General features: G+C 35.9%; 1 protein-coding gene across 1 annotated transcript; it reads left to right on the top strand.

Moving 5' to 3' along the window:
• Positions 1-6,377: 6,377 nt before the first annotated feature.
• foxn1 (forkhead box N1) lies at positions 6,378-13,662 on the top strand. The gene is made up of 8 exons (XM_089120788.1): positions 6,378-6,542; positions 7,111-7,428; positions 7,762-7,869; positions 8,469-8,587; positions 9,974-10,070; positions 10,508-10,715; positions 11,859-12,323; positions 12,984-13,662. The coding sequence occupies exons 1-8, from the start codon at positions 6,378-6,380 to the stop codon at positions 13,238-13,240; spliced, it is 1,737 nt and encodes a 578-aa protein (XP_088976914.1). The 3' UTR covers positions 13,241-13,662.
• The last annotated feature ends 418 nt before the right edge of the window (positions 13,663-14,080 follow it).

A 14,080-nucleotide genomic window follows, 5' to 3' on the forward strand; every position in this document is an offset into this window, starting at 1 on the left:
CTCTCAAGTGATAACTGCGCAGGTTACACAACATCATTAGTTCTCTTATAATCCAAGCCAAGTGTCTTCGGTTTCTATATGGGATGCCACGTTACGTCAATAGCAAATTGAACCCACATGATCAATGATGTCACCGGAGAGACCGTGCAGCATAATTTTTGGCATGACATTTTTGCCTTGATGACATATCTAAAAGATACTTAAAGATACTTGACTTAAAATACCAATCATAAGACGTAAATAGAAAAACACACAGTTCTAAAATCTACGCAAACTCTCACCTTCGGGTAACTTCAGTTTGGGAACATATATGATAGGGAAAACGTTCAGAAAGGTTCTTTCGATCATCAACATTTTCTTGCCCACTACCAATTCTTATTGACTGTTTTTCAGCACATTACAAAAGGAAAGGGTATTCTTTTTGAGTGTGTGTTTTTTGTGGGTAAAGACTAGCAGATGTTTATCAAGTGTGCTTTGTTGTGCCATGTCCTGGTGCCAAACTATTCACCATGATCAATTACACCATCGCAGGGCTTAAGGCATGTTATTTCAAGGATTTCTATCTATCTATCTATCTATCTATCTATCTATCTATCTATCTATCTATCTATCTATCTATCTATCTATCTATCTATCTATCTATCTATCTATCTATCTATCTATCTATCTATCTATCTATCTATCTATCTATCTATCTATCTATCCATCCATCCATCCATCCATCCATCCATCCATCCATCCATCCATCCATCCATCCATCCATCCATCCATCCATCCATCCATCCATCCATCCATCCATCCATCCATCCATCCATCCATCCATCCATCCACCCACCCACCCACCCACCCACCCACCCACCCATCCATCCATCCATCCATCCATCCATCCATCCATCCATCTATCTATCTATCTATAAATCAAATCACATTGCATAAATAGACACGAATGAAGAAACACTGCACTTAATACAATTTTAAAGTAAAACTACATGAGATAAACACAACAACAGTTTCTACATTCTGTCATTTTGTCTCATTCCCGTAATGAACAAATCCAAAGCATTAGTGTAAGCACTTCACTGAGCGATTCCCTTTTACTATCACTATGTTTGCTTCTCTCAGCCCTTCTTGCCATCTCCCATTCACATTAGAATATGATTTTAATACAGCAGCTCAGGAGGGCCGTGGTTCTGCCTCACAGGTTCACTAGGAGGGTAGGGCAAAAATTCACCTGCATTGACATTCATTTCCCCTCCCTCCCTCGCTCATTCTCTCTTACTCTCTACAGATATCTGTCTCAGTTGTTTTTCTTGTCAGCAGTCAGTCACTATAAAAGCAACTCAGAGAGGAAACTGAGAGAGAGATTTCTGAGGAGATCTACAGCCGGTTTGCAGGTATCCGTGTGGACTCTGACTGTCTTAGATTTACAACCTGGGCCTGGAAGCACCACACACAGCGGTAAGTGTTTTTTTGTGTGTTTTGTTTTTTGTTTTTAACCTAATATGCACTCCAAAGTCATCTCTGCAAGCTATAATTTTTCTGCATCTGGGACATACCAGGATCAACATTGTGGTATAAGGTTTCAATGACAGCAAAATAACATGCTAGATCTTAGCTAAGAAGTCCAAAATTAAAGGCGTACACATGTGTAAACATCTGTGGGATCTTACTTTTCATTTACACAGATACTATTGTACAACTGTATCCCTTTTGGCACCAATAAATAAGGCATCTGGAAATGTCCCTCGGGCTCCTTGTTAGGCTTGTCTCCACCTGGATGAAATCTTCGCTGATATTCATAAGAGAAGAAGCGAGGGATACTGGAGTGAGAGAGAACGGAAAAGAGGGCAGGGCAAGGCAGGTGCAGCAGGGTCGTTTCCCTCTGGGAGCAAAGTTCGGCAAAGCGCCAATTCTCTCTGGGTTATGATTATGGATGGGTCTGATATAACATTTAAAATATGTTCTCATTATGATCCCAGCTGCCAGTGACCCAAGTGTGTGTAGCTGTGCAAACACGTGTGCACACATGTGTGTATTGGAAAACCTGTTGCAGCAGGTCTGTCCCCTGTGGGTGTGTGTGGATCCCATAGGTTGGCTGGGGGCCAAATGGACTGAACCTTTTACAGATTCTCAGTTAAAATCGCAGAGCTGAGCTGAGATTTATTTTACAAGGAGCAAGCTATTAGATGAATGCGAGTCATTATTTAATGAGTTATGTTACAAATGTATGATCACAGATGTGGTTTCCAGCTGTGATCTGTCGAGCACGATCTCATGAAAGTTCGTATCTATAGCACGAATGTCATTTCTCGTGGCATTTATACACCAAAAACAGTTTTAGCGTGTATATGGTACGCATTTTTTTTTTTTTTTTTGCGTGCATATGATACACACTTTTTTCCATATAATCCGCACGAACTCCCCACCCCCCTGCCCCCTAAACCTACCCCAGGGTTTTTTAGTGCGTAGCATAAGCACGCAAAAAACATTTTTTGCCGTATAAATGCCACTGGCGTATAAATGGTATAGATACGCATCTTCATCTTGCAACCTTGTCATACATTCCTTCAGTATTAATTGAGTTTTTTTTTTTGATCATCATAAAAATAATGCTGATAGTTTAGAATCTGTCTAATTTATCTGAAGTCATTTGGACAGTCATTAATTCACTGATCAGATAAAGCTATGTGCGAATAGATTTTAGTAATATAATTAATGATAATCTTGTATTTATTGTCATATTTAATGTTTATATTTATATTTAATATATATGGAAGCGTATTGCATTCACTTATAGAAAAAATCTACACTGAGTTAATTATCTCAGAATTATGAGATAATTTGTCATGGAAAAATGTTTTTGCTCTGTTTTTCTGAATAAATGAGTTTTTGAGATAATCAAGTCATTAATTCAGAAAAACAGAGCAAAAACTTTTTTCCATGAAAAATTATCTTTAAATTGTAATTGTTTTCTTTCTTTAAGTGAATACAATACGCTTCCGTAAATATAAATATTATATAAAAAACAATATTTATATTCAATTTTTTATTTATATTTAATAGTGTATGCTGTTAACAACTTAACAAGTATTTCTGTTGGGTGCAGATTTCATCACATCAATCACATTTTATCAATGTTTACAATACACACTAGTATTAAACTGATTTTCAGAAACCTTCATTATAAGATTTCCAGAGGCACGTTCAAAGCTGCAAAGTTCCTGGCTCTAATGATTTTCATCTCTAGGATTTCCATTTATGCTGGAAAGTGGTCTTAAATATCTAGTGTGCATTAAAAATGACAATCCTGTCATTATTCACTCACCCTCATGTCATTAAAAACATTTATGATTTTCTTTCCCCTGGGGAAAATAAAAGTAGATGTTAGTCAGAATGTTGACACTGCTTATTTCCACATAATGAAAGTGCATGGTGACCAGGGGATGTCAAACTTGTCAAATACACAATCTTGTTCTTTCAAATCTTGGCCTTTTCTTCATATGTGGCTTCCAAAGACTTAATAAGTGCATTAGAACTACTTTGGATTTGGAATACTTTTATGGGAAAAAATATATATAATAATAACAATAATTCTGACAGCTCCTGGTCTCCATTTACTTTCATTGATTGGAAAACAGCAGCATCAATGTGCCTTTAGAGAAGATTCTGCCATTTGACCACATTTAAGGAAGTAAAGTACTGTTTTTTTAAATGCTCAGATGTGTTTCTACTGAAGTGGAGTGAAAGTGCTATTGTAGACATACGGGAAGAAATATACCAATTACTTGATGGATGATGGTGTAAAGGAATATGCACAGTCCATTTGAAATGCCACTCAACTGTGGTGAGAGTGCACGAGTGGGGCTGTATAGACATGCAAGAGACCAGATCAAAGTGAGATAAATGTGATCATATTGAGAGAGGAAGGAGTCTTGAAATGAAGTACTTTTACATTTATACCTGTTTCAGCATTTTTATTCTTACTCATTACAGATGATCTTTTCAGTCACACACACACACACACACACACACACACACACACACACACACACACACACACACACAAAGTATCCATGTTTTGTGGATACTTACTGTATAAAAAATATTTTCAAGATTTGTTATCACAACATTTTTTACTTCTGTCAAATCAACATAAATAATTGATTTATTTGAGACAACTTCTTATTTTGAGTTTCTGATGATTAAATGAATCTCCTTCATTACTGTAACTCACTTTTTCCAGTTCAATCAACTTAAAATTTTAAGGCAATCAGGTTACGTACTTTTTTAAGTTAAACCAACAATATTTTTTACAGTGTAGACGTAAAGATTTTTTATATTTTACAAATTGTAGTTTTTATCCTCTTATTCTAACCCGACCCCTTAACCCATACCCAACACACAAAACTTTCTGCATTTACATTTTCAAAAAAATTCCCTATGAGGATCGTGGACATTACACACACACACACACACACACACACACACACACACACACACACACACACACACACACACTTACTTGTTTTTTTTTCTATATATTTGGACCAGACCAAATGTTCACATTTTACTATTTGTGGGGACATTTGGTCCTCTCAGTTAAACAAGAACACACATGCACACACACTTTATCTTCTTTTTTTTAATCTTAGAGGATTATATAGCATGGCTTACTGACCTCTAATGGGAAACAGAACATGTTCATTATTTTAAATTTTTAGAGCTTCTCAATATATCATAATAACATTGTGCATTAAAACTGAAATAGCGCACAACACGATCAACTGTTATTAAATATAATTATATAAGTATATATTTAAACACTGCTTTAAGCAGTATTTGGCTGAGCCAAAAGTAGAAGTAAAGCTCTTTATGAAGAACGACCTGGGTCCATGCAGGAATAAATGAATTATAAATCAAGTAAAGTTGTAGCTCTATCACAGTGGATGTATTAAAAGGAGCAGGATCTCATTTGGTTCCATTTTATTTAGTGATTTCACTGACTTGATTAAATGACCCTCAAAGCAGTGACATTTTAACTTAAATCTAATCATCCAGTAACTCCTATTGGCTAAACACTCCTAAATAAGACTCACATGACAAAGATTTTAAAACCATCAGTTTTATTTTTTTTATAAATCACATTTCTGCTGTTTAAGATTTGTATGTATCCATTTTATATATTCAGAATTTACATTTATGCATTCAGAAATATTTATTTTTAGTCTATGTTCAGAACATGCTGTATATTTTGTAATATAATTACGTTAAATTCATACCTTTTTTTATCTCGCAAGTGTATCTTATCTTAATGATTCCGCTGAGAAAAAAATTGTCCACTACAACGTACAAAGCAATCAGTTTAGTGACCAGACGAGCACAGCAACACAACAATATGCGAGGCTGGACTGCAGATGACCAATCAGAATCAAGTATTCCAGAGAGCTGAGTAAAATTTTTGAAATACAAAATGTAGTTATATGATTGTTTACAGTAAAACAGACTTTAAAAAAAAAACATATAGCTACTTTAAAATTATATGTAGCATTAAATCCGGTTCTTGTCCCTCATTTGCTTGCCTAATCGTTTAAAGTTTAAACACACAAGCACCCAATAACCTTTTTACGTATACTCAGCTGTTTTCTCTCAAGAGTGGAAATGGCTTGTATCTCGACCGTAACAGGTCAAAGGATCGGTTTAAAAGTCACAGTGATGAACCATAAAGGCCATCTCAACTTCCTCTCCAGTACTGAATTACGCTCTATGTTTCAGATGGAGCAAAACTCCCCCATCTCCATTTCATGTCACTAACACACTTCTGCTTCTCCTTCATGGTTTGTTGGTGATTTTAATGAGTTTTTGGCTCAAACGGCACTGTCTGCTGACAGTAAATGAAAGTAGCCTGAATTTCCAGGAATACTAGATAGCCTACTTATGTGGCCTTGTTTTACCTGTTTATGATCAGACAGCAGCCAGGGCAATGATATATACAGCTTTTTGGACCTTTTTCACTTCAACATGGACCGTTATGAAAAATGCTTACTAGACGCAGTTACACAGTTACGACCCGTAAGACTGTAGGTTTGCTCAAAGGCCAAATCTAGAGAGATTGATTGTTTGGACACATGTATAACATAATGTATTTTGTACATGAGGGAAAAAAAAACATGAGGTTGATTTTTATTGTATATGTATGTCATGAAACATGATAGCATTATATGGCATAATTCTTATCTTTAAAACTACAGCCCCAGAGCACTTTAGTGTAAATGTTTGAGGGTACATTGTGCCGTGTTTTACTTGCTTTTCTTCTTACAGTAGCTGAAGGCATCACATTTGCATATTACATCTATTTATCTTTCTATCTACAAAACCTGATGAACTGTTGTGTTGTTTTAAAGAGGCGGGTTGAAGGGACGATGTCCTCTGAGTCCCAAGGCCTGTCTTTAAACAGAAGCAGCAGCTCTCCAATTCCTTCTCCTTGTGAACTACAATCCTTTGACCCTCTTGGGTCGCCCTGCTTTCAGATGCCAGAGTCACAGGTATTCATAATTTAATTCATTCATTTTAAAACATTTGTTTTTAATCAATTTAGGAACACAGAACGATATATAGACAGACAGGCATATATAGATAGAGAGACAGAAAGATGGATGGGTGATTGATTGATTGATACACTGTTTTGTAGTTGCCGCTTCTTAGAAACCGCTCCCTGCCATCTGCTCTCATTACGACCGTGTCATAATTATTACTTTTTGATGAGGACATGAACCTCCGCACAAGGCACTATTCAAGGACACAAGACCCTGCGGCAGAAATAGAAGGATTTCATCCTGCCTTTTTACCAAATCCTCTTCATTAAATATTAATTAATTATGGCCCCTAGGGAAGGCTGTGTATCACATTAAATGCATTTATGGGCTCTTTAGCAGATCAAAGATCTTTACGTGCTACTGCATTTCCACTTGGAAAACTGCTTTATGTTAAAGAGTGCATTAATTCGTTGCCTTGTTGCATGTATTAGGCAATTTTAGGTTCTAGGAATTTCATATTGGTGAGCTAATATGCATGTTTTATAGTGTTTTTGCATTATTTTGTTGTTTAATCTAGTGTCACCAGAGCAATTTTGGAGAGGGGTTTGCACCATACTCCCAAAGAGAGCGCGTTCCCTATAGGCAGAAGAGTGCCGAGCGCTTTCGTAGACACAGCATAGACGGAAGCCCCGTTGAACAGGAGTCTGGCCTGGCGGAAAACTATCACTACCATCCTTACAGACGTCAATGCAGTGAAGGGGCCATCGGTGAGGGTCAGACCTTCAGTTGTCTCAGAAGACCTGGACTGGCTGGGAAACTCAATACGGCCGATGGATTGGAGGAACAATCCTCTTGGAGTCCATTAAGCACTAATGTGGAGACAACTAGCCTTATGGTGAGACTGAGTGATTGTTTAAACCGAAATTTTAAAATTTCTTGTTCAGATAAAAAAAAAAAAAGAAAAAAATTCCCCATTTTTAAAGGTAGTATTTAGTTCTCTTGGGTTTATTTAAAAGGGCCTTCAAGGTTATATATATATATATATATATATGTAACCTTGAAGGCTCTTTTAAATTCTTGCCAGCATATTTAGGCCAGGGGCAAAAGACATGGAAAGAAGAGGACCTGTCAGGCAGATGTGCAAGCAGATGTCCTTATTACAATTTTTTAGAAGCATTAACACATGATATGCTAGAACTAAGTAAATCATGGTCTGCTCTTGGGGCAGGGAACTCAACACCTCTACAGTGAGCCTCAGATAAGCTCTGAAGATCCTCCCGACTACACGTCAGTTAATCATCAGACGTACAGTGCCATCAGTCCTCTACAACATCAGGTACTCCCGAAAGAATGTGTGATATACTGATATCGTATGCTCACCAAGTTTGCATTTCTCATTTCAGGATTATTTGAAATAGAAATCTATTGTGACATTATAAAAGTCTTTTGATCAATTTACAGTAATGCATCCTTATGAATAAAAAAAATGTAATCTTACTGACCCCAAATGTTGAACGGTAGTGTATATGTAAGTTGATATGACTACTGTAGGTAAACTTTGGCAGAAAGTTCCACTACATCCTAAGACTGACAAATAACAGAGATATACTCTTGTTGACATGTAATGGAAGCTTAAAAATTAAAAAAAAAAAATAGTCCTGACAAATCAATTAATCGTGAAGATTGATTAATCGTGATTGAAAAACAATATAATATAATAACATATGTGTGTATGTATATATATATATATATATATATATTATATTTACAAACTTTTGATACATGCAATTAATCGCGATTAATCGATTTGACAACACCAACAATAATATACTACGTTTTTTTATTACAAATAATTACACAAAAGTGTAATTACACAATAACACTTTTTAATTAATTTTAATTAAAGAGAGTTATTTTTGTATGTTCTGTCTCTAGTTTTATTCTTCAAGAGGAATAGACATGGGTTCTCACTACTATAGCCAAAGCCTCTCATCACAAACATCTCAAGACAATTCTGCCCAGACACTCTACCCTAAACCCGTCTACTCTTACAGGTATGTATTTGCACCTACCTGAATTATCTAAGACATATATTCAAAAATAGATCATTTTCTGAACCCTGTTAGTTCTAAATCGTCTCAGGGCCCAACATTTTATACAACAAGTACCATGTTTAAATGTTTGTCACTTGCTTAGGCTATGATAATTGGCCAATATAAATCTATAAATTGATGAATGGAATAACTCATTTACATATATTGAACGTGAATACGTATATGAAAAATATTGTTACTGTATTGTGTATTGCCACCAAGCAACTGAGTCACTGAGATTCATTCAGAAATTTACAACATAACCTCCATTCTATTTAAAATATGAATGTTTTAAAATGTTAAACGGAACAGCACACTTACAATCATGTCATTGATCTAAAAATCAGCTGAGTGTAAATATGTGCAGCTTCACGTGAAAAATCATTAAAACCAATATCCAGCATTTCAAAATTCGACAATTTTGAGATGAACAAAATGAAAATAAATCTCTGATGTCCCCGGAGTGTGTATGTGAAGTTTTAGCTCAAAATACCCCACAGATATTTTTATATAACATGTTAAAGTTGAAAAAAGTCCGTTTTTGTGTCTGTCCCTTTAAATGCAAATGAGTTGCTGCTCCGTTCACAGAGGGCGGAGCTTCTTAGCAGCTTCGATTACCTCACACAGACATGCACTGAAAATTTCAAAAACTTTTAGCCTTTTATGTTCAAACCGGAGTAAGAAAGATGCAGAGAATCAAGAAGAAGTGACAACATGTGACAACAAGAATGGTTAGTAGATGAATTTATGTCGCTTATGTGTAGTTATCTTTTAGTCATTGATTAGCATATTCTGTCTTGATAATCTACAAATCGTATTCCGGGGGCGGGGTTTTTGTAAATTTTAGGGTTCATGATCTCCGGGAGGAATGAAGTGTTGTTCCTACCAGCCATTTGTTGTAGTCTCTTATAGAAAGCAATTTCTTTTAAAGAAAATGAAGTGTCGTAACTTTGCAAATGTTGATCATGCTCAAACAGCAACATTACACACTAACTAAAGTTAGAAAAGTGAAATCATAATCAACCACCCCTTTAAATGATGAACAACAACTATTTATACATATGTAGTTGCAAATAAAAAAGTATAACTAAACTGCTGACAATACTAAACCACAATCAGTCATCTGTTATGAATGAAAAGATTCAATTATTTACTATACCACATACTAATGCAATACAATGTGTGAATGCAGACACTATCACTTTGGCAAGTGCCAGCCAAGCACATATATAAAAGCATAAAAAATATGGTCACAACTGATAATACTTCCAAACAAATCAAAATAAACCAATGCATCACAATAGTCTAGTTTGGTGATTTTTCATTGTGAAATATATTTCTTTGCAGTATTCTCATCTTCCTGGCTCTGAGGAATAGCAAAACGGGCAGTCTACCAGTAAGTGAGATCTACAGCTTCATGACGGATCATTTCCCCTACTTCAAGGTAAACTGCACTACCACAGTTTCAGAACAATTTCTACATCTAATATACATACAGTGAACAGTTACAGAGGAGGCCTGTTCATGAGGAATGTAACAAATACAGAATGTAAACAGATTTGTTCCTCATATTTCCTGGAAAATGCCTGTTATGGCATGATCTCTATATGGCTGATCATTTAATCACCCTCCTCTTTGCGCTGTGCTGGTAAAGGGATTTACAATGTGACATTATTTTGGCTCATCAATTGGTAAACATGCAGATTCGTACCGATCCAGTGTTGACTTCACTGAGGGAAGTGTTGTAAGAAAGATATTTCTTTATTTAGAGAACTGACTGGTACAAGATTCATTGCTCGTTTTTGATTGCACACCCTACCACTGCCTCGCAACAGTTTAGAGACCACTTCACAACCTTAGGTTTTATTTGTGATTCCTCAGACAGCACCTGATGGCTGGAAGAATTCTGTCCGACACAACCTCTCTTTGAACAAGTGCTTTGAGAAAGTAGAGAACAAGAATGGGAACTCCTCTCGAAAGGGCTGCCTGTGGGCCCTGAACCCAGCGAAGGTAGAGAAGATGCAGGAGGAACTTCACAAGTGGAGACGTAAAGATCCGCTGACTGTACGGAGGAGCATGGCCCGACCAGGTGCGCAAAGGGTTCAACCCTCTATTTGTTTGCCTAATCCTAACTATACCCCCATACATAACCCCAAATCTATACTGGCGATTATACTGAAGAATTTGGCACAACTCCGGTCCTACCTATACACAAACACAAGGGCCCCAAAAGCACCGCACCACATTATTTGAGTAGCGTATGTAAACTTATTTTTTATAACATGCAAATATAAATGTGCATTTAAATTTAGCAGAGTCATGTGGAAATGTATTTTTCTGAATACTTAACGATTTATTTAATAACTGTTTTGGACTCGGACATCATGCAGTGCGGCAGAAGTGTAGGACCGGCACTGAAGGTCCCATTTGTTGGTCTGAAAGTTAAAAGTGCAAAAAATGTCCCAGATTACCCAAATTCACATATGCGATATGATTATTGCGAATGGATTTTATGCTTATGCTCAACTGCCGTGTTCAAAACTCAAAAATGATAAAACAAATGATTGAATATTGTATTTAGAAACATTTCTGTTTTAAGAGAGAATAACGAAAGGCATTTTATTTTAGCCATTATATATTTCTATAGAAAATTGCGTGTATTTATTAATTTAATGTTTCCATAAAATTCTATCCTGTTTGGGGTACATTTTTTTTTTTTTTTTTGAAAGAAGTCTCTTATGCTCACCAAAGCTGCATTTATTTGATAAAAAATAGAATAAAAACAGTAAGATTGTAAAATATTATTACAGTTTAGAATAACAGTTTTGAATGTGTATATATTTTAAAATGTAATTTATTCCTGTGACGGCAAAATTAATTTTCAGCATCATTACTCCAGTCTTCAGTGTCACATAAACATAAACAAATCCTTCAATTTCACTGGTATTTGTGACTAAGTGACAATAAAGTTTACTTATCCTCACTGAATAAAAGTATTAATTATTTATTTTTAAGTGACAATAAGTGACAGTAAAGTTTACTTATCCTCACTTAATAAAAGTATTCATTATTTATTTTTAAAAAATCTTACTGACCCCAAATTATATTTTATATATAGATATTACACTAGGCCTATATTACTTTCTATTATATTATATAATATATATTTATAATATATATTTTAGTATATATATATATATATTATTTATTATGCTCATTTTTTTTTTTTTAGAGGAGCTGGAACGTCTGCTTGGGGAGAGACCTGAAAAATTGAAGACTCTTGGATCTCACTTCAGTCTACCAAGCAGCCATGCACATTCTCAGTCCTTAAGAGTTGCCATGCATCCTGCCTACGGACACCAACCTGTCCATGAGACTAGTGTCCCGCATCAGAAGTCTATCTACAGCCCTTTACCCTCTCAAACTGTCATCCCGCCTCCCCCCTACTTACCTCCAGACACTTTAGCTTTCCCATACCACTCTCCAGTCACCCATCAGCCCAGTGCTGGGCATCCCTCTATTCCCAGGACAGGCAGCTTGGATTCCCCCTTACCAGCACACACCCCACCAAGCTACAGCACCGCCCTGCAGGCTGGTCACAGCACTACAGCAAGCATGCAGGAGCTTCTGCTGGATGGAGAAATCAGCAATGATGTTGATACATTAAATCCCAGCCTCACAGATCTACAATTACATGGTAAGATTGAGTTGTGATTATTTGTGTATGTCATTGGAATCTGATTTAAATTAACAGCAAAATCTAAATCGCAACTGTTTAGATCGCAAATAAGTTATTCTTCTTTCCACTTCCTTTTCGAGTGACTATTATTATAAGTGTAAATAATGTGTGTGTATATGTGTATATATTTACAGTGGGTACGGAAAGTATTCAGACCCCCTTAAATTGTTCACTCATTGTTATGATTGTTATATTGCAGCCATTTGTTAAAATAATTTTTTCCTTATTGTACACACAGCACCCCATATTGACAGAAAAACCACAGAATTGTTGACATTTTTGCACATTTATTAAAAAGGAAAAACTGAAATATCAAATTCACAATTATTTAAGAAATAATTATAGTTTTCCACTCAGTTTTTCCACTAAGGCTCCAGGCAGGTGAGTTTTTCTCAGGGTTGGAGCTAAACTAAAGGCTATAAATATAGAACGGCACTCCAGGACTGATTTAGTGCATCATCGGGGTATTTAAAGCGCACTTTTTCTTTTTGGAATTTTCATTGTGAAAACACTTCTCGTACTATCTACACTTAAAAACGTCATAGAATTGTGCATACGAGCACAAATTGGGATGAACCCCTGTCTATTGATGTTCATGTTCTCTATCTTTGTTTAAAGGGAATCTTTGGGAGGAGCTAAGGAATGACAGCCTGTCTCTGGATTCACTGGTAGTTATGGACTCAACCCCTTTCCTTCCCCAGTTCAGTCCCAGTCAAGTACGGGATAGCGTGGGGGTCTGTGAGGGTCTAGCGGAGACTGAAGGCAGTGTTTCTGGGCTGTATCTCAGCGGGCTCTGCACAACCGCTTTCACCAGTACAGACAACATGTCAGGTCTCCTTTCTTCTTCAGGAAACACTCCCATTCCCCTTCTATGAAAAAAGAAACCTCAGTGTAGCCATTTCTACTTTTTCCAAAGTCGAAAAGCTTATATTTTTGAATGTCTAAAATGTGTGATTTCTATGCTGAATCGTGCGCTTGAGTTTTAAAAACGACATTAGCTAATTATCAATGTTTTTAATGCATTACAAATATTCAAGGCTTCCATTGTCCACAACAGTATTCAAAGACCCCATGATTGTTTGAGTCATTTTCTGGATGAGGATTAAGGATACATTTTGAAAAAAATATATATTTTGTACATGCAATTTTTTTTTTTACCTGATAAGATATAACTAGTGGATATGAATATAAAAATGTATATTTATAAAATGTATAAAACTGCCCATGCAATTTTTTATTAATTCACATGACCACAAAGTTCTGTAAGCATTTAATGCTCAAAATCACTTTAATGTGGCTTAAATTGAACAATGTTTGATTTTTGTTTCGTTGAAGTTTGCTGAAATTCAACAATATATTAATATTATTTGCTTTTGTACAAGTGTTTTGTTTTCTTCAAATCTATGAAAGTGTTTCAGTTGGTAAGCTTTTTATCAAATTGTTGTGTGCATCTGTGCTGGGAACCACTGGGGGGTGTTGTTGCCTGTTTTTTAGACAGTCTTTCCACAGTAATCCACATTAAAGGCACTGTAAGTTAAAACAGATCTCATGAATTGCAGGATTTATACGGTCTCTGCAAGTTATTTTTTGTTTGACAAAATTCTTCAAATGGTTCGTTATTTTTGATTAAGCAAAAATTAGAACCTTCTACTCAAGTCCATCAGGTGGTCTGATGGACTTGAGTTATAATTCATTATATACACCAGATCTATGCA

This window comes from Pimephales promelas, chromosome 16 (assembly GCF_988280905.1).
Source record: "Pimephales promelas chromosome 16, fPimPro1.hap1.1, whole genome shotgun sequence".
Classification (NCBI taxonomy): Eukaryota; Metazoa; Chordata; class Actinopteri; order Cypriniformes; family Leuciscidae; genus Pimephales; species Pimephales promelas.